The 27,214-nt window shown below is 61.7% G+C and overlaps 1 protein-coding gene across 4 annotated transcripts; it reads left to right on the top strand.

The window, feature by feature from the left end:
• Nucleotides 1-1,017: 1,017 nt before the first annotated feature.
• On the top strand, nt 1,018-27,214 carry Pwwp2b (PWWP domain containing 2B). Of its 4 annotated transcripts, none has more exons than XM_090345580.1 (3): nt 1,018-1,160; nt 7,635-8,989; nt 26,684-27,214. In XM_090345580.1, the coding sequence occupies exons 1-3, from the start codon at nt 1,036-1,038 to the stop codon at nt 26,695-26,697; spliced, it is 1,494 nt and encodes a 497-aa protein (XP_090201706.1). In that variant the 5' UTR covers nt 1,018-1,035; the 3' UTR covers nt 26,698-27,214. The 4 variants fall into 4 exon arrangements, with proteins under 4 accessions (XP_090201706.1, XP_090201702.1, XP_090201704.1 ...); XM_090345576.1 differs by having other exon boundaries at nt 7,635-9,294; XM_090345578.1 differs by lacking the exon at nt 26,684-27,214 and adding an exon at nt 11,102-13,633 and having other exon boundaries at nt 7,635-9,294.

The raw sequence follows: 27,214 nt of genomic DNA, 5'->3' as shown, positions 1-27,214 counted from the left end.
GTGCCTGAGGCCCCGGGCCCCCTGACTCCATCCAGCCACCAGAGTCAGGGCCACTACCCCCCAAGGTTCGCGGCCTGACGCAGGGCCGGGCCAGGCTCGGGGGGGCGGGGCGCAGCGGGCAGGTCCTCGGGACTACCCACAGGCCCTCCCTCGCTTGGGCTTAGGAAACCCGGGTGCCGAGACCTCGGTTACTGCCACAGGCCGGTTCTTGGGGGCGGGTAGCCAGGGACAGAGCTCCCCGCCCATGGTGGTGTTGGTCCCATCTCCAGCCCGTGTCCACAGGCCAGCTGCGGGCGCCTGGGGCCCCCGGGGCTCCAGTGCCGGCTCTTCCTCCTGCGCCCCGGGGGAGGGGCCTTTTGGCCCCACACCCGAAGGACTCCTTCCAGATCTACGAGTGAAAGTTTCCGTTCCCGGCCCCAGTGCCAGCCACCACGGGCGCACGGGGGCGGCCGCGCAGCTCCAAAGGGGACGCCGGACACACAGGGGCCGTCCAGCGCCCCGTCCGCCCCCGGTGTGGCAAAGGCGACACTAGGCCGCTGCCGGGCGCCTGGCGGTGCCTCTGGCACCCGAGTCTCCTCCGCCTGGCCCGACCGGCTTCCCGAGCACGCCGCCCGGGACTTCCGGCCCGCAGTGCCGGTGCCGTGCGCGGGGGCGCTACCCCAGGGCCCCGAGCGCAAGGCCTGCGTCAGGCCGGCCGGGGTAGGGGAGGCGGCGCCCGGCGTCCAGGGGCGCGGCCCGGGACCAGATAGGTGGGGGGCGGGTGGGGAGGGGCCAGGCCGGGGCAGGGAAGAGCCCGCGGCGTCGGGGCGGCCAGCGTGGCGGCGGGGTGCGCGCGCCCCGAGCCGGCGCGGCCGCGGGGCGCACCGCGGGCCGAGCCCGAGCCGCCGGGGAGGGAGCCCGCGGGACGCCCGCCCGGCCGGGCTGGGGGTGGCGGCCGGCCGGCAGCTTTGTGACGTCAGGCGGCGTCACGCGGGGCTGACCCGGCGGCGGCGGCGGCGGCGGCGGCGGGCGGGGGCCTCGGGACGCGGCGGGAGCATGGAGCCGCGGGCCGGCTGCCGGCTGCCGGTGCGGGTGGAGCAGGTCGTCAACGGCGCGCTGGTGGTCTCCGTGAGCTGCGGCGAGCGCAGCTTCGCCGGGATCTTGCTGGACTGCACGAAAAAGTGAGCGTGGCGGGGCGCGGGGCCGGGACCCGCGGAGTCCGCGGGACACTCCCCCGCCGGCCGGGACCGCGCGCCGGCCCGGGCGGGGCGGCGCGCCCGGCCGCTTTCGGTTTCTGCCGGCCGGGTTTCGGGGCGCGCGGGCGGCCGCTCCGCCGAAGTCGCCGCGACTTTGGGGCGGGCGGAGGGCACCGCGGGCGCCGGGCCTCCCCGCACGGCCGCCGCGGCTAACGCACTTTTCTTTGTTCAGACGCACGGTTGGCGGGGCTGTTTGCGGATCGCGGTCCGTCCGAGGGGTCAGACGCGCGGCGCAGAGCCCCGTCCCGGTCGCGGGGCCCCGAGCGCGCGCGCGCCGGCCGGGAGCGGCGCTGCCCTCTCGGAGGGGAGTCGGAACGCGGGCGGGGGTCCCGGAGCCCCGCGGACCCCCCGCGGAAGACCCTCGTTCCGGGGCTGTGCCCCTGCTGGAGGGCGGGGCGGGCCGGCCAGCCTGCCCGCGCCACCTGTGCCTCTTACCAGCCGAGGGGCCTCCAGAAAGAGATGTCACATGGCAGCGAGTGTCACTGCCCGCCGGATAAACGATTAGGCGTTCACCAGGCCTGGGCGGCTTTGCCCTTGCTGGGCTTTATTTTGGAACTGGAAACTGCTGTGCTTTCAAAGGCCCAACTTCTCCTCCCTGAAGACCCCCGCCCCACACGCGCGTGCACAGAGCCCCTTTCCTTTGACAGTTACTCTGCTGACACCATGTCTTCATTAGCTGTGCCAGGAGCCATTTATGTACAAGTCATGTGACTTAACATATGGCCTCCGGTGTGACTGTTGCCCTGCATGGGAGCTGCAGAACCCCTGCCTGGAGAGCCAGGAGCTCCCCACCCCTCCCCAGGCCGCTGGGCTTGGCCTGGGCCTGTGGGACTGCACCTCAGCTACCTGTGCAGGTGCCTCTGGCCCTGGCCTCCTCAGAGAGTGACCGGGCGAGGCTCCGGTTTCCCAGCTCCCCACAGCTGCCCCAGCCTGTGGCAGGGCACGTTGGCAGTGTCTGTGGCCTCCTCTCCTGGAGGCTCGTGGCTGGTGTGGTTTGCAGCTCCTGTGGGAGGATGCTGTCAGTGCCAGGCATGGGAGCTGCCAGCTGTAGGGTGTGTGGGTGCCTGCCAGTGCCACAGAGGACATGTTCAGCTGTAACCAGAGCCACCCCCGAGCCTGCACTGCTGCGGCTCTGTCTGACTCTGGGTGACTTATGCCTTTGAAGAGAGACAAGGTTTAACCCTGAAGACAAATCTGGCCTCCCCTGCCTCCCCTTCTGTCCAGGGCTTGGCCTAAAATGGCCCCTGCTTCTTCCCACCTTGGCCTTGTCTCCCTGAGTTCTGGTTCCAGTTCTCTACCCACAACATTGTGGATTGCAGAGCTAATGTACATAGCGGCTTGTCAGGCAGGATCTGAGTGCAGCTTACAAACTGGCTTGATGTCTTAGTGAGGGTCTGGTGATAAGGGTCCTCAGGCCAGGGGACTTGCCTTGATGGACTTGCCTTGTTGTCCTCCCTGGAGAGCCCTTTTCTCCATACAGGGGCCCAGTTCTTCTGTGTGGGCACAGATTGTCAGGGAAGAGCCCCCCCCCCCCCCCGAGAAGCCTTTGGGTCCCAGAGCAACTGGCTAGCCCAGTATGACTGCGGGCTCTCCTGGGTTAAATGCAGACCTGACAGCGTGGCTGGCTGTGTGTTCACTGCAGATGCGCTTGCTGGCTTGGGCACAGGCTCCTGAGTGGAAGAGCTTAGGCCAGGCCCAGCCTCTAGTGTTTACTGTGCACATTTTGGAAGACAGTTTCCTGTCCCTTGCTTCTCATCCTTGTTTGCAGAAGGGGGCTGGGCTCAGGTCTTGCAGTGCAGCTGCCTGGCACAGTGCCGCACACCTCTTCCTTCTGTGTCTGGATCCTGCTGCCAGGCTGCTGTATGGTTGGAAGCAAGCTCTGCCGCTCTGGGCGCCTGCCTGTCTGTGCATTCATATGTGTTCACTAAGCAACTACCTTGTGCTGGGGAGTGGGCTGAGCCTAAGACAAGCTGCTTCTAACAATTACCAAGCAAAGCCAGATTCCTTGCGAAGCTTGGCCGAGCCGAGCCATGCACAAAGAATTGGTGAGTGGGGGTTGTCTAGTTGAGACCCGGCATTGTGGCTCTGGCTGAGAGGTGATCTTGACAGTGAGGGATAGGCTTACAGTCTTGACCTCTAAGCCCGCCGTGAGTAGCCATGGAGGCTGCACTTCTGGTGGGTAGTCTGGATGGGGCATGAGCTGGACATAGAGGCTGTAAGGTACAAGATGTCCTCCTTGCTCTCCTGAACTATACAGGGGCCCTGGCTGGCAGGCTGGTCTTTGGAGCTCCCCCAGGGCCATGCCAGCGGAGTGAACAAGGGGTGGGGGGGCAGTGTGCTTGAGACTGGCCTGGCTGGAGCTGTCAGGAGAGCCTGAGAGGAAGGCTCTCCTTGGGGAGGGAAGGTGGATGCAGATGCTAACAAATGTATGAGTTCAGCATGCTGAGGCCCCTCTCGCTCTCCCCTGGACACCCCAAGTCCCTGCCCATGCGTGTGGGGAAGGTCTCCCTGTGTATCTGCCCAGGGAAGGGGTTGCTCTGGTGCCCAGGCCGTTGGCTTGTCCTGCCAACCTAGGTGCCCTGAATCCTGAAGCAGGGTTTGCTCCTGGGAGGGCTTGAGTAGCATGCCCTGTTACCTGCAGCTGGCTGGTTGTGGGCTGCAGACAGACAGCAGGTGTCTTCTTAAGGAGTCCTGGAGACCAGCTCAGGAGAGACCTGGGGATTTGGACCTAAGTCCTTTGGGGCTGTGGGCTCCTGGCATCTAAGCTGCACTGGCCTCGCTTTGCACATCCAAGGACGTGTTGACTCAACCCTTCACAGACAGCAGCGGGATGGCTTCCACCCAGAGGCGGGGGAGGAAGGCGGCAGCCCTGGGGACACTGCAGGGACACCACAGCCCAGCCCCACGGGTCCACGGTTGGCCTGACATCGGGAATGCAGGCAGCTGCAGACAGAGCAGTCGAGTCGACCAGTGGCTGGGACTGCTCTTCCTGTCCGTGGGCCTTGGCCTGGGCTGCCCTGGGTGGGCGGCTGAGACAGACCCCCAGGTGAGTCGCCAGGGAGGTGGTATGGCCACTGGTTCCTGCTGAGCCCCCGCAGGTCAGGGGTCCCATGGGCTCTGGTGTCCTTGCTGGCACACTGCAGGGGAGGGATCTTGGAGTCCCTGGGACTCCCCCCCCCCGTCCTCTCGGGGTGGCACTGTTCCTTTTGGATCTGGTCCTATATTAGAGCCTCCTGAGCTGCTCATCCCCATCCCAGTCCTCCCTGCCCACTCCTCTCTGTTCCAGTCCTCCCTGCCTCAGTCCTCCCTGCTTCAGTCCTCCCTTCCCCAGTCCTCCCTGCCCAGTTCTCCCTGCCTCAGTCCTCCCTGTTCCAGTCCTCCCTGCCCCAGTCCTCCCTGCCCAGTTCTCCCTGTTCCAGTCCTCCCTGCCTCAGTCCTCCCTGCTCAGTTCTCCCTGCCTCAGTCCTCCCTGCCTCAGTCCTCCGTGTTCCAGTCCTCCCTGCGCAGTCTTCCCTGTCTCAGTCCTCCCTGCCCCAATCCTCCCTGCCCCAGTCCTCCCTGTTCCAGTCCTCCCTGCCTCAGTCCTCCCTGCCTCAGTCCTCCCTGTTCCAGTTCTCTGTTCCAGTCCTCCCTGCCTCAGTCCTCCCTGCCTCAGTCCTCCCTGTTCCAGTCCTCCCTGCCTCAGTCCTCCCTGTTCCAGTCCTCCCTGCCTCAGTCCTCCCTGCCTCAGTCCTCCCTGCCCCAGTCCTCCCTGTTCCAGTTCTCCCTGCCCCAGTCCTCCCTGTTCCAGTCCTCCCTGCCCCAGTCCTCCCTGCCTCAGTCCTCCCTGCCCCAGTCCTCCCTGTTCCAGTCCTCCCTGCCCCAGTCCTCCCTGCCTCAGTCCTCCCTGTTCCAGTCCTCCTTGCCCAGTCCTCCCTGCCTCAGTCCTCCCTGTTCCAGTCCTCCCTGCCTCAGTCCTCCCTGCTCAGTTCTCCCTGCCTCAGTCCTCCCTGTTCCAGTCCTCCCTGCCTCAGTCCTCCCTGCCTCAGTCCTCCCTGTTCCAGTCCTCCCTGCCTCAGTCCTCCCTGCCTCAGTCCTCCCTGCCTCAGTCCTCCCTGTTCCAGTCCTCCCTGCCTCAGTCCTCCCTGCCCAGTCCTCCCTGCCTCAGTCCTCCCTGCCTCAGTCCTCCCTGCCCCGGTCCTCCCTGCCTCAGTCTTCCCTGCCCAGTCCTCCCTGCCTCAGTCCTCCCTGTTCCAGTCCTCCCTGCCTCAGTCCTCCCTGTTCCAGTCCTCCCTGCCCAGTCCTCCCTGCCTCAGTTCCCCCTGTTCCAGTCCCCCCTGCCCCAGTCCTCCCTGCCCAGTCCTCCCTGCCCAGTCCTCCCTGCCTCAGTCCTCCCTGCCCCAGTCCTCCCTGTTCCAGTCCTCCCTGTTCCAGTCCTCCCTGCCCAGTCCTCCCTGCCCAGTCCCTCCTGCCCCAGTCCTCCCTCCCCCAGTCATCCACACTTTAGTTTTCCTCAGAGTAACTTCCCCAGCCAGCCCTCGCTATGTGGAGGTTTGTTTCTAGAGCCCCTCAGTTTCCTTGACAAGGCCAAGCCAGCCCAGGAGTCAACTCCGGCCCCTGGGCTTCTGTCTTGAGGAGTCAACCCCAGCCCAGGAGTCAATTCCCCGCCCCTGGGCTTCCCCCGTGAGGCGTCAGCTCCAGCCCTGGGGACCCCTCCACAAGGTTGCACTTGTCACATGCAGCAGACCCTCTCAGGCTCACTTGGGCTCTAGGGCCACCCATTCCATTCAGTGCTGGGTCCCATAGTGTTGCCCGCGGCACTGTCAGGCCAGGGGACTTAGGTCCTTTGGGGCTAGCTGGCATAGGCCTCAGCCTGGCTTCACCAGGGGGGCTGGGCCCGTGAGGAGATGCAGGTGACAGTGCTCTGGATGGATCCCAGGTCCCGGAGAGGGCTTGAAGTTGTCCCAGGGAGAGCAGCCTGTGCTGGGACTGTGCAATGAGAATGTTGGTAGAATATCTGGGGGGCTGCTGAGGCCTGAGGGGCCCAGTAGGGTTACCTGCTTCCCGCTGGCACCTGGGGCTGAGCTACTCTGCTCTGGAACTGCCACGGTGGTCTTGGGTGTGGCCAGGCAGCTCCAGGCAGGGAAGAATGGCTGCCTGCTGCCAGGTGGTGGCCCTTTCTGCAAGCCCGGCTTCCCTGGGTCCCGGCTACTGGGTGCTTGAGCACTCTGTGGCTTATGGCAGTGCGGCAGGGAGAGGCAGCCTGGGCTGCCCCCCACGTGGCTCTGCCTGGGAGGGGACAAGCCCGGTGGGGCAGGCGCTGGCCGTCGTCAGGGTTTGGGCCTCCACGAGGTGAGGGGCCTGTGCCAGGAATGGGCACTATCCTGCCGTGTCTGTGAGGAGAAGGCTGCAGAGCCGGGCACAGGCGCGCCTAGGCCCACACAGAGGACAGGGCTGCAGTCCCAAGAGAGGTCGGGGTAGGAAAATGACCGGGCGAAGGCGGCCGGGAGTCCAGCTGGCAGAAAGGATGCCGTCAGCACAGAAAAGCAGCTTCTGGGGCTCAGGCTGGCCGTGGGTAAAAGAGAGGCAGGAGGCAGAAGGCGGCTTGATGGCAAGATGGGTGTGGGCAAGAGAGAGGGTCTGAGGGAGTCCCCAGTTAAAGGGCCCGGTGGCTGTGAAAGCCGTGGGGAGGTAAGCACTGGGGGCCGTCCTTGACGGGGTCCCTGATCTGTCCTGCCTCCCAGGCCAGCCACCCACCTCACCCTCTGCTGTCTGGTTTTCTTCACCCTAGCCTTCAGCCCTGTGAGGTCCAAGTGCTGTCTCCACCGCCAGCCTGCACGGGGGGCTGCCAAGTACCGCCACTGATGGGCAGCCAGTCTCTAGAGTGACTTCCTGGTCCCCAGGCCTTCCCCGGGGGCTTCTGGAACCTTCCTTGTAGGGTGTGGTTCCGGTGTCACTCTGGCAGGGACCCCACTGCTCCCCCCACTGGGGGTTCCCAGCTTCCTCTTTCTCTGGCTGCACTCCTGTGGTAGCTGCAGCTTTTCTTGGGGAAGAAACGTGTACGGCCTGGGATCAGGCCTCTGAGCTTTGAGGCCACCGGCCATACACCAACAGGGTCCCTCCTCGGTCCGGCCAAGCCCTGTTGCTGAACACAGACACTGTTGAAGGCTTCCTGGCAACCCTCCTCTTGCGAGCCACAGGCGGGGATTCAGACACTGAGTGACCCTCGGGGTACAGATCGTGGGACTAAATTGTATGAGTCTACCACAGGCCCGGCCCGGGACCTCTGCGCTTGTGAACGCAGACAGGATGTCCCCAGGTGGGGCCTGCGTCCTGCAGCCAGTGGGGCCAGGGCAGCCCGTGCCGGGCAGCTGGAGGCCACACTCTTCCCTCCCTCACTGCTGTCTCTCTCCTCACCAGGTCCGGCCTCTTTGGACTGCCTCCGCTGGCTCCATTGCCACTGGCTGATGAACCGCCCACCATCGGCTGCCATGGCCCAGATCCGGAGCAGGGGACAGGCTCCCCACCTCCTCCCTGCAAGGGCCAGTCCCCCAAGGAGGGCCAACCCCTCAAGGCAGTCGGCCCCCAGCCACCCCCACCACCAGTGCCGCCACTGCCGGCCACAAGCCTGCCCCCCTTCCCGCCCTACTTTGAAGGCGCCCCCTTCCCGCACCCGCTCTGGCTGAGGAACACGTACCAGCAGTGGGTGCCGCAGCCGCCCCCCCGGGCCGTGAAGCGGACTCGAAGGCGCCTGTCCCGCAACCGAGACCCCGGCGGGCTCGTTCTGAGCACCATCCGCCTGCGACCTCGCCAGGTGCTCTGCGAAAGGTGCAAGAGCACCGTGAGCCCCGTGGAGGCCAGCCCGCCCGCCACCCCCAAGGGCCGCCGGAGGCTGGGCAGTGGCCCCGACAGGGAGCCCTGCAGGCCTGAGGAGCCGGAGGAGGGCCACCTCGCCGCCACGGCCGCCCCACGGAGGAGCAAGCGGGAGCGCCGGGAGGAGGACAGGGCTCCTGGGGAGCAGGTCCCCCGGAGCCCCGTCATCAAGATCTCTTACAGCACGCCCCAGGGCAAGGGCGAAGTGGTCAAGATCCCATCCCGCGTGCACGGCTCCCTGGAGCCCTTCTGCCCCCAGCAGGCCCTGCACAACGGCAGCCAGGACCCCGAGGCACCTCCGGACCCCGAGCCCACGGGCAGCGGGGACGGGGTACCCAGCGGGTCCTCCATCCCCAAGCTGAAGCTGACACGGCCTGTGGCCGCTGGCCCCGACCTGCCTCCTCCCAAGATCCGTCTGAAGCCTCACCGCCTGGGGGATGGTGAGCGCGAGCCCCTGTACCGGGCCGAGCTGGTGGAGGACCTGAACGGCGGTCCTCAAGGCCCCCGTGCCCACTCGCCTGCTCGCCGTCCAGATGCCCCTGGCCACAGGCTGGAGGACATGTCTTCTGGAAGCTCTGGTGAGGATGATGATGTCAACAGGTGTCCCCAAGGGAGACAGGGACGTGGGGGCTTGGCTTTTCTATGCCCTGAGAGGAGAACAGGGGGTACAGAGCAGCTGGTGCACAGCCGCGACAGCCCAGAGGAATCAGAGTCACCCAGCTCCGAAGTAACATCCCCGGACACCGGCGACCCCTCCTCCAGGGACCCTGCCTCTACCACTTCCTCGTCCTGTGGTGTGCGGCCGACTGTCCCCCCGCTCACGGTCAAGCTGCACACGCAGAGCGTCTCTAAGTGCGTCACCGAAGACGGAAGGACGGTGGCCGTAGGGGACGTCGTGTGGGGTAAGATTCATGGTTTTCCCTGGTGGCCAGCGCGTGTCCTTGACATCAGTCTTGGCCAGAAGGAGGACGGAGAGCCCTCTTGGCAAGAAGCAAAAGTCTCATGGTTTGGGTCTCCAACTACATCCTTCTTGTCTATTTCAAAACTCTCCCCTTTCTCTGAATTTTTCAAACTGAGATTTAACCGTAAGAAGAAGGGGATGTATCGCAAAGCCATAACAGAGGCTGCAAACGCCACTCAGCACGTGGCCCCAGAGATAAGGGAGCTCTTGACCCAGTTTGAAACGTAACTTTGGTTCTGTGACCAGGTGAGTGCGTCCCCTGGGTGGCTTCCTGAGCTTGCGCCTGGCTCCTCCACTCTGGGCTGCAGCCCTCTGGTTGGCTGCTCGGGAAGGGGCTGTCCCGAGGATGCTCATCTTTCTTGTCACCTCCTTTCTGGTCATCGCCTTGATTTACAGAATAGGCCAATTATCAGCCTCCTGTTCAAAAGCCAGATTGAGTTTTATGCCATTTCTCAAAGAAAGCCCGGTGGAAGATTTCCTTTTGCACAGTTTGAGAGAAGGGGGCGCCAGGGCAAGCCTTTATCAGTTACGCAGACAGCCTCCTTTCCTTCCCACTGGAGCTCCTGCTCAGATGTGCCACCATGATGCGCTCTGGCAGAAAGGAGGGAAGGAGGGCAAGGTGAGCCCCCCCCCGCACAGTTCCCTTCCCTCCATAGCCCCTGCTCTGGCCCAGTGCCTCCTCTGGAGCTGGCTCCTGGGAACCGTGTCGCACAGTCCCCCGGGAGAGCCCTGCAGAGCCGGCTGGCAGGCCCCTTAGGACCTCCGGGTTTGGGGCATCACCTAATGAGGGGTGACAGGTGTGACCCCAGAGGTCAGGCATCGTCCTGTGGAGATGGGAACACCAGCCCGTGGGGTGGGGAGTGTGACACTGGTGCTGGGCGTCCCCTGTGGAATGCTGTAAGGGTTAGGTCGTGGGCAGTGGCCCCGTGCAGCTGGGGTGTCACGCTGTGGGCTGGTATGTCACCTCACAAGTCTGTAGAACTTGGAGGATATGTGAAAGTACCCAGGTGCTACAGCCGACTCCACAGTTGGTCCCATCCAGCTCTGGACATCGGGTGTGCCCAGCGGGGTCGCCTGCTCTGCAGTGACTCTCGGGGAGACTAGCTTCGTGCCAGACTTCCTCCTCCTCCCATGGCCCTTCCCAGGGAGCCTGAGGCCCTCTGGGATCTGTTTCCTGCATCTTCAAGCTAGTGCTTCTGCACGGGGTCCTGGGACATTGTAGGCTAGGCAGCCAGGCAGCCCATCAACCCCACCTGGGCCTCCACTGCCTGCCAGGCGGCTACTCAAGTGACTACCTCTTGGGCCTTGGCAAGGCAGATGAGGTTTGCTTGGGGGAGGGGGTCTGGGCTGCCCATTTAGTGTCTTCACTACCCTGCCATGAGGGTCCAGGAGAGGGGGCTGTGGTGGGGGTCTTGTCAGGGCTGGCACAGCCCCTCCCCACCCCCTTTGGGTGCTTCTTCCTCTCTTCCAAGCCTCTCCCCTCAGAGCTAGGCCATTTTCCCTCAGGTCCCACGTCCTTGCCCAGGGCAGGCAGGGACTGCCTTGCTGGGGTGGGGCAGCCTTTGCTTGTCTCAGGCTGGACACCCAGTGGGGAAGGGCAGCAGGGGTGAGGAAGGCCCATCACTCACTTGCCTGGGGGGGCTCTCTTCTGGGACCTGAGTGAGGAGGACCCTGGGGCAACACCCTCTGCTGCCCCTCCCTTTCCTTGTCCCAGCCCCTCTGCTGGACATGCAGGTCAGGGCTCTGGCCAGCTGGGGATAAGTGGGGGCTGTGGGCCCCTCGCTCCCGTCCCTGGCCGTCAGCAAGGGGTGGAGATCAGTTCAGCCCTCAGAATACGACCCTCCTTCCTTTCCTTCCTTTCCTTCTGTCTTGGTGGCTGTGGGAGCTCAGCTACAGGATCGGGACTCTGCAAAAGTCCACTCAGAGAGGCTGTGGCGGCACTGGGGAGCAGGCAGGCCTGCAGGTTCTGGGCTGGCCCTGTTTATCCGGAAGCAGAGGAAAAATCTCGCCCAACTGGTTTGCCTGCCCATATAAACAGGCTCCTTGTCCTCAGGGCCTTGCCGGGACCAGCCTGTGCCCAGCCACCCTGGTGCTTAGGGCTCTGGGAAGCTGGACTCCTTCAACCTTGAGTGCAAAATGGTGTTGCCTGATAATGTCCTTTTTGTAAGAACTAAAGACAGAGCAAAGCCCTCAGACAGGTGGTCGTGTGTTCAGCTATGAGCGGAGCTGGCCCTGCAGCCTGGAGGATGCAGAGACCACCCTCGGCTCGGGGTGGGGGGTGGTCTGGCCGACTCCTGCCCTGTCAGCCGTGCTGCTCCACACATCCCTGCAAGCCTCGTTTTGCTGGGAACCTAGGGGATCTCACTGGAGGCCCGTGCTTCCCAGGCAGAGGCTGGTGACACACTGGCCATCTGTCCATGGGTGACCATCTGTCTACTGGACCTGCACCCTCAGGGGAAGGAGGACACTGTGGGGGCTGGGCTCGCTGGGACGGCTGCCCCTGTACCTGTCAGAAGCAATCAGGCAGGCCCATGAGCGCTCCCTCCCCAGACGTGCTGTCCCAGAGGCCGTCCTTGGCCCACCTCGACAGATGGCCAGAGGCTCAGCGGAGGGAGGACTGACTTAGACAGACTACAGATGGAAAGGCACCACTGAGTGCTGAGCCTGGGACCCACCCCCCCAAGTTGGCGACGCCTATGTCACAGACATGGGCTCCCCTCTGAGTCCTGACCCAGGTGCAGGCAGCCATGTCGGAGGCCGGGCCTCCCCCAGGTTTTCTCACGGCGGGGTGACAGCGTGCTTGCCTTGCAAGCCTAGCATCATCGGTGCTCAGCCACACCAGGGCTCAGGAATGGCCCGTTGGCAGTTGCCTGTGTCCTCCGGCTCATCCCAGGCTGTTCCCCTGCGGCTCTGGTGGGCTCTCAGAGCTGTCTGTGACGGGGCTGGGGCCAGGGAGGCTTCTGGAACTGGGGTGCTCCCATCTGTGTCCCAGTGACATGCTGACCTCAGGGTCAGCAGGTCTCACGGGTGACAAGTCCACTGGCTTCAAGGACAGAACGTGGAGGGACTGGTGTGGAGGCTGGGCAGTGGATGGTATCAGGCTTGTGGCATCATCTGTGCCCTTGGGGCCTGAAGGGAAGTTGAGGCCAGGCTGGAGGCGTCCTAGGAAGAGAGGTCAAAGCTCAGGAGCCAGGGGCTGGGGCTGGGGTTACCTGGAAGAGGACAAAGAAGAATGTTTGTGGGGAAAGGGAGAGAGGGAAAGGGAACCCCTAGGATGTCTGCTAGGGAAGCAGCCTTCAGAGCCACAGAGGCAGGGAGGTGACAGGAGGATGGTGGCAGAGTTGGGCCGAGGGCTCTGCTGGAGAGGCAGTGGTGCAGTCACCAGTTCCAGGGGAGCTTCCGGCCTGCACAGATGAAATGGGGTCTTGCCTGTTCCACACCCCTGCGTGACAGGGAGGACAGAGGGGGACTTGGCAGGTGGCCACCCAGGCCAGCCCTGGGTCAGACAGTGCCAGGACTGAGGATTCAGCCTGAGGCCTGGCCAAAGAGGCACCGCGTGTCTGCCCAAGCATCCTGGGGCCGTGGGGGACCATGGCATCGCTGATTTGCGTCCTGGGGGCCCAGACTCCTCTTGAGATCTGAAGAGAGGGCGGTAGGCCGGCACAGAGGACAGCAGCCTGCACAGAGGGTGGTGGCCAGTGCAGAGGGCAGTGTCCAGGTGCTGGGCTGCCCTGGCTTCCTGCTGAGAGCTGGGGCTCTCCACACACTGCAGCAAGGGGCTGTGTCCACCACAGAGTTGACAGAGCCCTCGAGTCGGCCTTGTCTCTTGTGTGAGTTCCTGTGGCCATGGTAATAAACTGCCACAACCTGTGGGTTTAACATTCAAGTCCAGGTCTAGACTCAGGTGTGGGCCCGGCCAGGCTGAAGGCATGGGGCCTTCTGCTCCTCCAGCCCCTGCTGGCTCCAGGCAGTGCTCTCGTAGCCAGGCCTGGAGGTCTGGTTTCTCTTCGCTGTGGAGTCTCCCTCTGTCTAACCAAAGGTCCCAGTGGCAGACTTAGGACTCACTCGCATGATCAGCATCGCGTAATGATCTCAGAGTCTTTAATCACTTGTGGATGTCCTGTCCTACAGACGGTGACACTCCCAGGTCCAGCATAAGGACGTTTCTGAGGGGTCTGTGCCACTCCCTGTGTGACAGGGCCAGGCTGGCCTGGGGCCCACGAGCTCCTGCAGACCCAGGGTGGGCACTGCTCTCATTCTTCCGCAGTACCTGCCTTGGGTTGTGGGTGGGACTCGGGCTGTGCAGTGATGGGGAGCCCTTGTTCCAGAGGGGTCTGTGTTGGCTGGGAAGGCCTTGGTGAGCCCGGCCTGGTGGCACCATCTTCTGGCTCATCACTGACTTCTCTGGGGAGGGCAGATATTATTGATCGGGACTGGCTCAATACTGCCAGTGCACGTGTGCTCGGCCTGCTGAGTCGGGAGGACAACCTGACCTCAGAACCCCGGGTCGATGCCGCCCTGTCCTCTCCAGTCTGAGCAGAAAGCTTCAAACCAGCCCTCTGATTGCTCCCAGCTCTGAATAAAACTGTGCATCTTCTTCCTGAGGGCAGGTTGTCAGCTGACTGTGCCATTTTCAGGGATCCAGGTCCCTGGGAAGGCTGTAATTATTTTGTTCCAGAGTGAAGTCAGGGCCTGTAATTCCCAGCCTGCTCTGGGCCCATACCCTCCCCCAGTCCCCAAGGCCTGGCCCGCGACTCCCCTGAGAAGGGGTGGAGGCAAAGGACGGGGCATGATGGGGGTATGATGGGGAGGTGCCTGCATGCATGGGCCTCATCCCGAGGGCCTCATCCCACGGGCCTCATCCCATGGGCCTTTCGGAAATTGGACCGTGGCATCACGGAAGGCTTACTTCTGACGTCCTGTCATGTCCGCACGTTAGGACCAGGCACCCTGCCCTCCAGGAGGTGAGCCCTTTGTCAGGATTATGGTTGCATCGCAGGCCCCGCCACCTCCACCTCCACCCTGCTTGTGTGGGCTGAGGCCCCCAGGCCCCTCCTGGGCTGCCCATCCCCTGGGAGGCCATTCTGCTGGGGCGTGCTTGGAGGCCGGCATCCTAGCTGCGCCTGGCTGCTGTTCTTCACGGAGGGCTTGGCTGCCTCTCACTTGTGGGTGGCTGCTGACAGAACAATAGGGCACCTATCACTGTTGAGTGTCCACCACAGCCAGTGTCTCTCTGCTGCCCTGGCTCCTGACCCCCTTACTGGCCAGTCAGCCCTGGGACTCCAGCAGTCCCAGTGTCTAACAGTGGTGCTGCCTCCTGCCTGCAGGCCCCCTCTAGGTCCGCGCGCAGCCCCTTCCCGTCCAGGCCCGCGCTCAGCCCCATCCCCTCCGGGTGCGCGTGCAGCCCCTTCCCAGTGCCTGGCTCCTCCCAGAGGTACATTACAGAGCTGCTTCCCGGCAGTTCGCTGCGGTTTCTTGGCAGCCTCTGTCCACAGAGCTGGGATCTCTGAGTCTCCCTTACAACAGAAGCCTTGACTCTCATACTAACGGTGATTATTTTACAGGTGTAAGTGCAGACTATTTTAGAGCATGCCCGTGTGGTATGCAGTATGGTTTGCTGGGTTGAAGCAGTGGTTTTGAGGTCACGAACACTGATGTTACACACGAGGGAACCACTCCAAGCCTGTGGTGGGCAAAGACTGGGTGTCCAGATTTCCCAGCCTGTCCCAGGCCCCGGGGCCCTTTCAGGGAATACATGTTGCATTTCCACATGCCCACACTCCCATGCCTTTTCCAATGCCATTGAGACGGCCTTTCTGCAGCCAGATTGTGATGTCACCGCTTAAGTTTGGTGGTTTCATTTTGCTTTGTATTTTGAGAGATTTCCAAGTTTCGAAACAGCCATGTTTTGTAATTCTCTGTTTCTGTGACTCCTTGCCTGACTTCCCTGGAGTCCTCTGTCCCACCTCCCACCATTGGCATTCCTTTTGTCTGTGCCCAGGCAGGTCTGTGCCCACTGGCCTCAGGCCTGTGCAGCACGGCAGCCTCTGCCGGGCCCCCAGGCAGAGGCCATCCCTCCTTCCCCCACAGGGGCAAGGTCTGGGGACTCTGGGCTTCCTCGCTGGAGGGTGCGAGTGGCCAGCTGTGGGGAACGGGAAGGGGCTCCAGACGGCAGTGGGAGGGCGGTGTGGGTCTGCGTCTTCCCCCGGGTTGTCCTGGCATCTTGCAGCCCCCGCCGCCGTCAGCGAGGGGCCAAGCTCCTGGTCTCAGGACTGGCTTGCTGCTGTCTGCCCTGGAGAGTGGGTTGTCAGCTGACTGTGCTGCTTGCAAGACACACTGCTTTCCAGAAGGATCCAGAGAGGAAGGGCTGCTTTGAGAGCCACTGCTGCGGGGACCAGAATGGCAGGATTTGAGTTTTGCTAGAAAGGATGCGCGGTGGACATGTGATGACATTCCTGCCACCGTGCCTCTGTGGGGTCAGGGAGACTTGGGCATTTTTGTCTCACAGGACTGTGTGAGGTTTGCAGCAAAGCTCTGCCTTGATCGGAGCCCCTTTCAGGCCCTGCAATGCTCAGAATGGGTAGGAGGAGAAGGCTCCTGTCCCCATCTCTGCAGAAGCGGCTCTTGCCGATGAGGCAGCGAAGGCCACTTAGAGTCCCGGAAAGGAAAACCCTGCGGGCAGGCGGGACTCCAGGCTGGGCCCTGCCCTGGCTGACTCCCTCCTCAGCTATGCTCCAGCCTGGTATCCTGCCAGCCCATGGTAGCACGGTGTGGCTTGTGAGCTGTCTGGGCTCTGAGGGTCTTAGCCAGCCACATGTACACCAGTGCAGAATCCCCTGTGGCTTCAGGGAACAGATTCCTAGCCTGGGCATTTGCCTGTGGCCTTCTTACACAGTGCATACCCCTTGGTGAATTTACTGCGTCCTGATACTCCTTTCTCAGGCCTGGACAGCAAGGCCCTATGATTCTGGGAGTTTCCTACCTTTTCCATCCATATGCATATAATCCACACACATGGACATGTATACACTGCACATGTACATGCATGCTGCACATGCACACTGTTTAAACACATCTGTGCCTTGCCCGCGTAGATCCTAAGCTGACCAGGCCCCTTAGGCTGGGGTTCCTGCTGGACCCCCACAAGAGGCTGGAGAGGGCTGGAGTCGAACTGTATCCCTACACAGAATGTGCAGGCCTTGCCACCAGGACAAGAACTTTGCAGATGGGTGGTGGTAAACTGGTGGCATTCAGTCCTCCTCCCACTTTCCTGATGAGGAGGCAGGCTGGACTTGGGCACACGGGGAAGGGCCTGTGAAGACTGAGGCCCAAGAATGTCAGGGACCCTCTGGAAGGCTTCCTGGGACCCTACACAGAGCCCATTGTACCTACATTGGACTCAACATTGCTGAGACTCCCCACACTGCCTCCCCGCAGTCAACACTGCTGAGAACTCCCCACACTGCCTCCCCGCAGTCAACACTGCTGAGAACTCCCCACACTGCCTCCCCGCAGTCAACACTGCTGAGGAGGAATCCCCACACTGCCTCCCCAGAGTCAACACTGCTGAGAACTCCCCACACTGCCTCCCCACAGTCAACACTGCTGAGAACTCCCCACACTGCCTCCCCAGAGTCAACACTGCTGAGAACTCCCCACACTGCCTCCCCGCAGTCAACACTGCTGAGAACTCCCCACACTGCCTCCCCACAGTCAACACGGCTGAGAACTCCCCACACTGCCTCCCCACAGTCAACACTGCTGAGGAGAAATCCCCACACTGCCTCCCCACAGTCAACACTGCTGAGGAGAAATCCCCACACTGCCTCCCCACAGTCAACACTGCTGAGGAGGAATCCCCACACTGCCTCCCCACAGTCAACAGTGCTGACGAGAAATCCCCACACTGCCTCCCCACAGTCAACACTGCTGAGGAGAAATCCCCACACTGCCTCCCCACAGTCAACACTGCTGAGAACTCCCCAAACTGCCTCCCCACAGTCAACACGGCTGAGAAATCCCCACACTGCCTCCCCGCAGTCAACACTGCTGAGGAGGAATCCCCACACTGCCTCCCCACAGTCAACAGTGCTGACGAGAAATCCCCACACTGCCTCCCCACAGTCAACACGGCTGAGAACTCCCCACACTGCCTCCCCGCAGTCAACACTGCTGAGGAGGAATCCCCACATTGCCTCCCCACAGTCAACACTGCTGAGGAGGAATCCCCACATTGCCTCCCCGCAGTCAACACTGATGAGAACTCCCCACACTGCCTCCCCGCAGTCAACACTGCTGAGGAGAAATCCCCACACTGCCTCCCCACAGTCAACACTGCTGAGAACTCCCCACATTGCCTCCCCGCAGTCAACACTGCTGAGGAGGAATCCCCACACTGCCTCCCCACAGTCAACACTGCTGAGAACTCCCCACATTGCCTCCCCGCAGTCAACACTGCTGAGAACTCCCCACACTGCCTCCCCACAGTCAACACTGCTGAGGAGGATTCCCCACACTGCCTCCCCGCAGTCAACACTGATGAGAAATCCCCACACTGCCTCCCCGCAGTCAACACTGCTGAGGAGGAATCCCCACACTGCCTCCCCGCAGTCAACACTGCTGAGAACTCCCCACACTGCCTCCCCACAGTCAACACTGCTGAGGAGAAATCACCACACTGCCTCCCCACAGTCAACACTGCTGAGGAGGAATCCCCACATTGCCTCCCCGCAGTCAACACTGCTGAGAACTCCCCACACTGCCTCCCCGCAGTCAACACTGCTGAGAACTCCTCACACTGCCTCCCCGCAGTCAACAGTGCTGAGGAGGAATCTCCACACTGCCTCCCTGCAGTCAACACTGCTGAGAACTCCCCACACTGCCTCCCCACAGTCAACACTGCTGAGAACTCCCCACACTGCCTCCCCACAGTCAACACTGCTGAGAACTCCCCACACTGCCTCCCTGCAGTCAACACTGCTGAGGAGGAATCCCCACACTGCCTCCCCACAGTCAACACTGCTGAGAACTCCCCACACTGCCTACCTGCAGTCAACACTGCTGAGGAGAACTCCCCACACTGCCTCCCCACAGTCAACACTGCTGAGAACTCCCCACACTGCCTCCCCACAGTCAACACTGCTGAGAACTCCCCACACTGCCTCCCCACAGTCAACACTGCTGAGGAGGAATCCCCACACTGCCTCCCCACAGTCAACACTGCTGAGAACTCCCCACACTGCCTCCCCACAGTCAACACTGCTGAGAACTCCCCACACTGCCTCCCCGCAGTCAACACTGCTGAGAACTCCCCACACTGCCTCCCCACAGTCAACACTGCTGAGGAGAAATCCCCACACTGCCTCCCCACAGTCAACACTGCTGAGAACTCCCCACACTGCCTCCCCACAGTCAACACTGCTGAGGAGAAATCCCCACACTGCCTCCCCACAGTCAACACTGCTGAGGAGAAATCCCCACACTGCCTCCCCACAGTCAACACTGCTGAGAACTCCCCACACTGCCTCCCCACAGTCAACACTGCTGAGAACTCCCCACACTGCCTCCCCGCAGTCAACACTGCTGAGAACTCCCCACACTGCCTCCCCACAGTCAACACTGCTGAGGAGAAATCCCCACACTCCCTCCCCACAATCAACACTGCTGAGGAGAAATCCCCACACTGCCTCCCCACAGTCAACACTGCTGAGAACTCCCCACACTGCCTCCCCGCAGTCAACACTGCTGAGAAATCCCCACACTGCCTCCCCACAGTCAACACTGCTGAGAACTCCCCACACTGCCTCCCCACTGTCAACACTGCTGAGGAGAAATCCCCACACTGCCTCCCCACAGTCAACACTGCTGAGAACTCCCCACACTGCCTCCCCGCAGTCAACACTGCTGAGGAGAAATCCCCACACTGCCTCCCCGCAGTCAACACTACTGAGAACTCCCCACACTGCCTCCCCGCAGTCAACACTGCTGAGAACTCCCCAACTGCCTCCCCACAGTCAACACTGCTGAGAACTCCCCACACTGCCTCCCCGCAGTCAACACTGCTGAGGAGAAATCCCCACACTGCCTCCCCACAGTCAACACTGCTGAGGAGAAATCCCCACACTGCCTCCCCACAGTCAACACTGCTGAGAACTCCCCACATTGCCTCCCCGCAGTCAACACTGCTGAGGAGGAATCCCCACACTGCCTCCCCCAGTCAACACTGCTGAGAACTCCCCACATTGCCTCCCCGCAGTCAACACTGCTGAGAACTCCCCACACTGCCTCCCCACAGTCAACACTGCTGAGGAGGAATCCCCACACTGCCTCCCCGCAGTCAACACTGATGAGAAATCCCCACACTGCCTCCCCGCAGTCAACACTGCTGAGGAGGAATCCCCACACTGCCTCCCCGCAGTCAACACTGCTGAGAACTCCCCACACTGCCTCCCCACAGTCAACACTGCTGAGAACTCCCCACACTGCCTCCCCACAGTCAACACTGCTGAGGAGAAATCACCACACTGCCTCCCCACAGTCAACACTGCTGAGGAGGAATCCCCACATTGCCTCCCCACAGTCAACACTGCTGAGAACTCCCCACACTGCCTCCCCGCAGTCAACACTGCTGAGAACTCCCCACACTGCCTCCCCGCAGTCAACACTGCTGAGAACTCCCCACATTGCCTCCCCGCAGTCAACACTGCTGAGGAGGAATCCCCACACTGCCTCCCCACAGTCAACACTGCTGAGAACTCCCCACATTGCCTCCCCGCAGTCAACACTGCTGAGAACTCCCCACACTGCCTCCCCACAGTCAACACTGCTGAGGAGAAATCCCCACACTGCCTCCCCACAGTCAACACTGCTGAGAACTCCCCACACTGCCTCCCCACAGTCAACACTGCTGAGAACTCCCCACACTGCCTCCCCGCAGTCAACACTGCTGAGAACTCCCCACACTGCCTCCCCGCAGTCAACACTGCTGAGGAGAAATCCCCACACTCCCTCCCCACAATCAACACTGCTGAGGAGAAATCCCCACACTGCCTCCCCACAGTCAACACTGCTGAGAACTCCCCACACTGCCTCCCCGCAGTCAACACTGCTGAGAACTCCCCACACTGCCTCCCCGCAGTCAACACTGCTGAGAACTCCCCACATTGCCTCCCCGCAGTCAACACTGCTGAGGAGGAATCCCCACACTGCCTCCCCACAGTCAACACTGCTGAGAACTCCCCACATTGCCTCCCCGCAGTCAACACTGCTGAGAACTCCCCACACTGCCTCCCCACAGTCAACACTGCTGAGGAGAAATCCCCACACTGCCTCCCCACAGTCAACACTGCTGAGAACTCCCCACACTGCCTCCCCACAGTCAACACTGCTGAGAACTCCCCACACTGCCTCCCCGCAGTCAACACTGCTGAGAACTCCCCACACTGCCTCCCCGCAGTCAACACTGCTGAGGAGAAATCCCCACACTCCCTCCCCACAATCAGCACTGCTGAGGAGAAATCCCCACACTGCCTCCCCACAGTCAACACTGCTGAGAACTCCCCACACTGCCTCCCCGCAGTCAACACTGCTGAGAAATCCCCACACTGCCTCCCCACAGTCAACACTGCTGAGAACTCCCCACACTGCCTCCCCACAGTCAACACTGCTGAGGAGAAATCCCCACACTGCCTCCCCACAGTCAACACTGCTGAGAACTCCCCACACTGCCTCCCCGCAGTCAACACTGCTGAGGAGAAATCCCCACACTGCCTCCCCGCAGTCAACACTACTGAGAACTCCCCACACTGCCTCCCCGCAGTCAACACTGCTGAGAACTCCCCAACTGCCTCCCCACAGTCAACACTGCTGAGAACTCTCCACACTGCCTCCCTGCAGTCAACACTGCTGAGGAGAAATCCCCACACTGCCTCCCCACAGTCAACACTGCTGAGGAGAAATCCCCACACTGCCTCCCCACAGTCAACACTGCTGAGAACTCCCCACATTGCCTCCCCGCAGTCAACACTGCTGAGGAGGAATCCCCACACTGCCTCCCCACAGTCAACACTGCTGAGAACTCCCCACATTGCCTCCCCGCAGTCAACACTGCTGAGAACTCCCCACACTGCCTCCCCACAGTCAACACTGCTGAGGAGGAATCCCCACACTGCCTCCCCGCAGTCAACACTGATGAGAAATCCCCACACTGCCTCCCCGCAGTCAACACTGCTGAGGAGGAATCCCCACACTGCCTCCCCGCAGTCAACACTGCTGAGAACTCCCCACACTGCCTCCCCACAGTCAACACTGCTGAGAACTCCCCACACTGCCTCCCCACAGTCAACACTGCTGAGGAGAAATCACCACACTGCCTCCCCACAGTCAACACTGCTGAGGAGAAATCACCACACTGCCTCCCCACAGTCAACACTGCTGAGGAGGAATCCCCACACTGCCTCCCCGCAGTCAACACTGCTGAGAACTCCCCACACTGCCTCCCCACCGTCAACACTGCTGAGAACTCCCCACACTGCCTCCCCACAGTCAACACTGCTGAGGAGAAATCACCACACTGCCTCCCCACAGTCAACACTGCTGAGGAGGAATCCCCACACTGCCTCCCCGCAGTCAACACTGCTGAGAACTCCCCACACTGCCTCCCCACCGTCAACACTGCTGAGAACTCCCCACATTGCCTCCCCGCAGTCAACACTGCTGAGAACTCCCCACACTGCCTCCCCACCGTCAACACTGCTGAGAACTCCTCACACTGCCTCCCCACAGTCAACAGTGCTGAGGAGGAATCTCCACACTGCCTCCCTGCAGTCAACACTGCTGAGAACTCCCCACACTGCCTCCCCACAGTCAACACTGCTGAGAACTCCCCACACTGCCTCCCCACAGTCAACACTGCTGAGGAGAAATCCCCACACTGCCTCCCCACAGTCAACACTGCTGAGAACTCCCCACACTGCCTCCCCGCAGTCAACACTGCTGAGGAGAAATCCCCACACTGCCTCCCCACAGTCAACACTGCTGAGGAGAAATCCCCACACTGCCTCCCCACAGTCAACACTGCTGAGAACTCCCCACACTGCCTCCCCACAGTCAACACTGCTGAGAACTCCCCACACTGCCTCCCCGCAGTCAACACTGCTGAGAACTCCCCACACTGCCTCCCCACAGTCAACACTGCTGAGGAGAAATCCCCACACTGCCTCCCCACAATCAACACTGCTGAGGAGAAATTCCCACACTGCCTCCCCACAGTCAACACTGCTGAGAACTCCCCACACTGCCTCCCCACAGTCAACACTGCTGAGAAATCCCCACACTGCCTCCCCACAGTCAACACTGCTGAGAACTCCCCACACTGCCTCCCCACAGTCAACACTGCTGAGGAGAAATCCCCACACTGCCTCCCCACAGTCAACACTGCTGAGAACTCCCCACACTGCCTCCCCGCAGTCAACACTGCTGAGGAGAAATCCCCACACTGCCTCCCCGCAGTCAACACTGCTGAGAACTCCCCAACTGCCTCCCCACAGTCAACACTGCTGAGAACTCCCCACACTGCCTCCCTGCAGTCAACACTGCTGAGGAGAACTCCCCACACTGCCTCCCCACAGTCAACACTGCTGAGAACTCCCCACACTGCCTCCCTGCAGTCAACACTGCTGAGAACTCCCCACACTGCCTCCCCACAGTCAACACTGCTGAGAACTCCTCACACTGCCTCCCCGCAGTCAACAGTGCTGAGAAGGAATCCCCACACTGCCTCCCCGCAGTCAACACTGCTGAGGAGGAATCCCCACACTGCCTCCCCACAGTCAACACTGCTGAGACTCCCCACACTGCCTCCCCGCAGTCAACACTGCTGAGAACTCCCCACACTGCCTCCCCGCAGTCAACACTGCTGAGAACTCCTCACACTGCCTCCCCGCAGTCAACACTGCTGAGGAGGAGAACCCACACTGCCTCCCCGCAGTCAACACTGCTGAGAACTCCCCACACTGCCTCCCCACAGTCAACACTGCTGAGGAGAAATCCCCACACTGCCTCCCCGCAGTGTACACTACTGAGGAGAAATCCCCACACTGCCTCCCCGCAGTCAACACTGCTGAGGAGAAATCCCCACACTGCCTCCCCACAGTCAACACTGCTGAGAACTCCCCACACTGCCTCCCCGCAGTCAACACTGCTGAGGAGGAATTACCACACTGCCTCCCCACAGTCAACACTGCTGAGGAGAAATCCCCACACTGCCTCCCCACAGTCAACACTGCTGAGAACTCCCCACACTGCCTCCCCACAGTCAACACTGCTGAGAACTCCCCACACTGCCTCCCCACAGTCAACACTGCTGAGGAGAAATCCCCACAGTGCCTCCCCGCAGTCAACACTGCTGAGAACTCCCCACACTGCCTCCCCACAGTCAACACTGCTGAGGAGAAATCCCCACACTGCCTCCCCACAGTCAACACTGCTGAGAACTCCCCACACTGCCTCCCCACAGTCAACACTGCTGAGAACTCCCCACACTGCCTCCCCACAGTCAACACTGCTGAGGAGAAATCCCCACACTGCCTCCCCGCAGTCAACACTGCTGAGGAGAAATCCCCACACTGCCTCCCCGCAGTCAACACTGCTGAGAAATCCCCACACTGCCTCCCCACAGTCAACACTGCTGAGAACTCCCCACACTGCCTCCCCACAGTCAACACTGCTGAGGAGAAATCCCCACACTGCCTCCCCGCAGTCAACACTGCTGAGGAGAAATCCCCACACTGCCTCCCCGCAGTCAACACTGCTGAGAAATCCCCACACTGCCTCCCCGCAGTCAACACTGCTGAGGAGGAGAACCCACACTGCCTCCCCACAGTCAACACTGCTGAGGAGGAGAACCCACACTGCCTCCCCACCCCTCCAGTCTGCAGTCCTTACTGGTGGCTGCCTGGAGACAGCATCAAGGATTAGTCCTGGGCTTGCACCCCCTCTAGCCTACTAATGGACGAGTGACAACCTGCAGCCCCTGCCTGTGGTGGCTCTGATGGTGCCTTGGGGATTGGTGCCCTGGGGGAGATTGTCACACTCAGGTGGAGGAGAGGGAGCTATGGGCCTGTGACAGCATGGCAGAACATCTTCTGAGAGTCATCTTCACAGAGCCGCGCCTGGCCTTGGGCAGCAGTTGGAGAGTAAGAGCCAGCAGGGGAGAGTCCTGGCTGGCGACTGTGCCCAGGACCCTCTCCAGCGCTGTGAAGCAGGGCTCGGTGGTGGGTGCAGCCAGGATGTGACAGACAGAGCACGAAGAAAACGAGGCTGTGAGCCCTGGACTGGGGTCCTGAATGTTGGTCGTGGGGACATTTTCCCAGGAGCCCTGAGTTGGGGCTCAAGTGTGGCCAGGAAAGGACTGCTGCTGCCCAGGGCATCTCTCGGTGGGTGGGGGTGGTGTGGCCTCCCAGGGAGCAGGGTGGGCTGGGGCAGGTGAGGTGCTGAGGCCCCCACGCCTGGTCCCTGCAGTGGCAGCCTGGCCACGTCTGCTCAGCTCGCCCTGATCAGTATGGAGCCCAGCTCTCATCCAGCCACATCTGTGTCTCCGTGGTGTCCTCTCAGGCCAGCCACACCCTGGGGAAAGTGTATGTCAGGCCTCCCTGCCCTCATTACTACAGCCTCCTGGCTTGGATGGAACAAGACACAAGGCTGGTGTCTCCTCTTCTGCTTACTGGGCATGCACAGAGCATGGCTCCCCTCGATGGGGCTCCGTGTCCTCCCTTCCCCCTCCTTGGCATCGAGCAGTAGAAGAAGGTCTTGGCAGCTGTCATGGCCACTCTGATGAGTGTCCACTCCTGTCCAGTCACTGCAGAGGGGAGGCAGCCTGCTGTGTCCAGAATGCCCCCGCCCCTGGGGCTGGCTTGTGGGCAGTACCAGTGAGCATAGACAAGTTGGGCAGCAGCAGCTGGAATTTCCAGTCAAAGTCCAGGGTGTTTCTAGTTCTGCTTTTTTTTCTTTGCAAACAGTGTGTCCTGGGAAATTATGCCAACAAGTGCACTGGCCCAGTGTCCCTGGAGCCGCATTTGGCCACCAGAGCCCCACAGGGTGGACACAGGCACACCCCTCAACCTGTGACGCCAGATGGGTTTGCTTTCTGAGAGGTCACTGCAGCTGGCTGCCCTTCTCACCTCGGGTGGGTTGAGTGCTGGGTGTACTTTCCAAGACAGAACAGCCTGCCTGTGGTCAAGCGGATGGTCCAGGCCAAGCTCCCAGCCGGTCAGGCCTTGGGCCCCATCGTAGGCCTCGTGCTGTGTTTGATGAGGATCTACCTCACAACCCGCTGTGTCTGGAGTGTAGGTCACTTTGGAGTCATGAGAAGGGATGGTCACTTTGTCCTCATGTGCCCAGCCCCTTCTGCCTGAGGCCTTGTCCATCCTCAGATGAGGCCTGGGATGGGCCTGGAGCATGTGCTGCATGCCAGAAAGCCAGACTGCTGTGTAGCCCAGACATCTTTTCAAGGTCACCAAGCAAGGGACAACCTTGCTTTGCATCTGTTTCCTCTGATGCCTCGTAGGCCTCATCTGGGTTGAGGCTTTGACCTGAGCATGCCCTGGCTGGCTCGGGCGCTTCCCACCCACCTCCTGGTGCTCTTGGTCATGAATACCCTACCATCTTCCCCATGCCTCCACTTGAGCATCCAGGAGCCCTGCGGGACCCATCCACCCCTGCTTGCGTGCCGGCAGCCAGCGAGGCCGTATGTCCACCACACTGAGGAGGGGGACCGGGACGGTGGCACCAGCACCCCCAGTGCATCCTGTGAGGGTGGGTGGAAAGGACTGGTCAGGTAGGGCAGAGCCCACCTGCCGGAGGGCGGGGTGGAGGGGAGCTGGCGCCAGCCCTTCCTCAGGATCATGGTGGATTCTCCGTAGGACCCCTGCTGGGGGTGGGAAGGCTGCACTGCCACAGATAGAGGTCCCAGCACTGGTCCTTGTCATTGTTCACGGTGTCAGGGCTGCAAGGAGCACCGACCTGTTTTCCAGGCCTGCGAGCAAATGAACTGTACCATGTGACACCAGGCAGCTTCTCTGGGTTTGGACACCACTTACATACTTCTCCCACAGGAAGGTGGTGGTTCTCATCCCAGAATCCCTCCTGGACCCCGCATCCCGTACGCACGTAGAACCCTAACTTGGCTGCAAGAGGATTCAGTGTTCAGCTGCAGGCCAGCCATGCAGACGGGGACAAGCCTATTTTGGTCCAACTGTCTGTTCTCTGCTGTGGATCTTCGCCTCATGTTCTGTCTCTCGAGCCTTTCCACACCCTCACTTGTCCACCCACACTCAAGTCCCGGTGCCTTTGGGCCCACTGGGCATTCCTGTTGGGGTCATGGGGTTGACTAGCTTCTCTGAAACACGGGCATCTAAGGTCCTCCTCAGACCTGCCTAGCGCCTGGCAACAAGGGTGGTGGGACTCAAGAGGGGACGTCATGGACTTGGGGGTGCCAGGGCCTTTCAGGGCCCTAGCGAGCCCCAGAGCTCCAAGGAGAGGTCTCAAGTATTGGGAATGCACTCTGGCCTGGTGCAGCCCCGAGCGCCTGTCCTCTGCACCGGCCCTGAGATAACCTCTGACCTCTGTTTTCTCCAAGGTCACCGGCGATGAGGGTGCAGCTGTTGCCTTGAACTTCTGACTTCTGTGGAGGGCCCCACATGCTGGGCCCAGTGGTCAGCCTGGCTCGAGGCCCTGGAAGAGCAGGTGTGTGCTGGGAGGGGCCAGCCGGGCTCCTGTGCCTCAGGCTATGGCGTCTCTGGCCGGGAAGGGACTTGGAAGTCCGTGACATGCTTGCTGTTTCATGTGCTAGACTGGCAGCTTTCAGGCTCCACCATCCCCCAGCCCTGCGGGGCTGCCGTGCCCAGCCATGGGGCAGTGTCCTGGGCAGGGTGTCAGCCGCTCTGCTCAAGCTACCCCCACAGGCTTGAGAAAACAAATTGCACGTGTGGGTTCTCCTCCCCCAGCCTTGGGCATGGGGTCTCTGTGCACTCCCGAGTGGGGACCTGCCTGTGTCACCCCACATTCCTCCCGGCCTGCCAGGCCTCTGGGAGATGCTGCTAGGAGTTTCCAGTAGTGTGAGGACGTGAAGGGCGGGCGTGAAGCCGGCCAGGGGTCAGGAGGAGAGGCT

Source organism: Megascapheus bottae, chromosome 15 (genome assembly GCF_031878675.1).
Source record: "Megascapheus bottae isolate mThoBot1 chromosome 15, mThoBot2.hap1, whole genome shotgun sequence".
NCBI lineage: Eukaryota > Metazoa > Chordata > Mammalia > Rodentia > Geomyidae > Megascapheus > Megascapheus bottae.
This window is presented reverse-complemented; position numbering and strand designations above follow the sequence as displayed.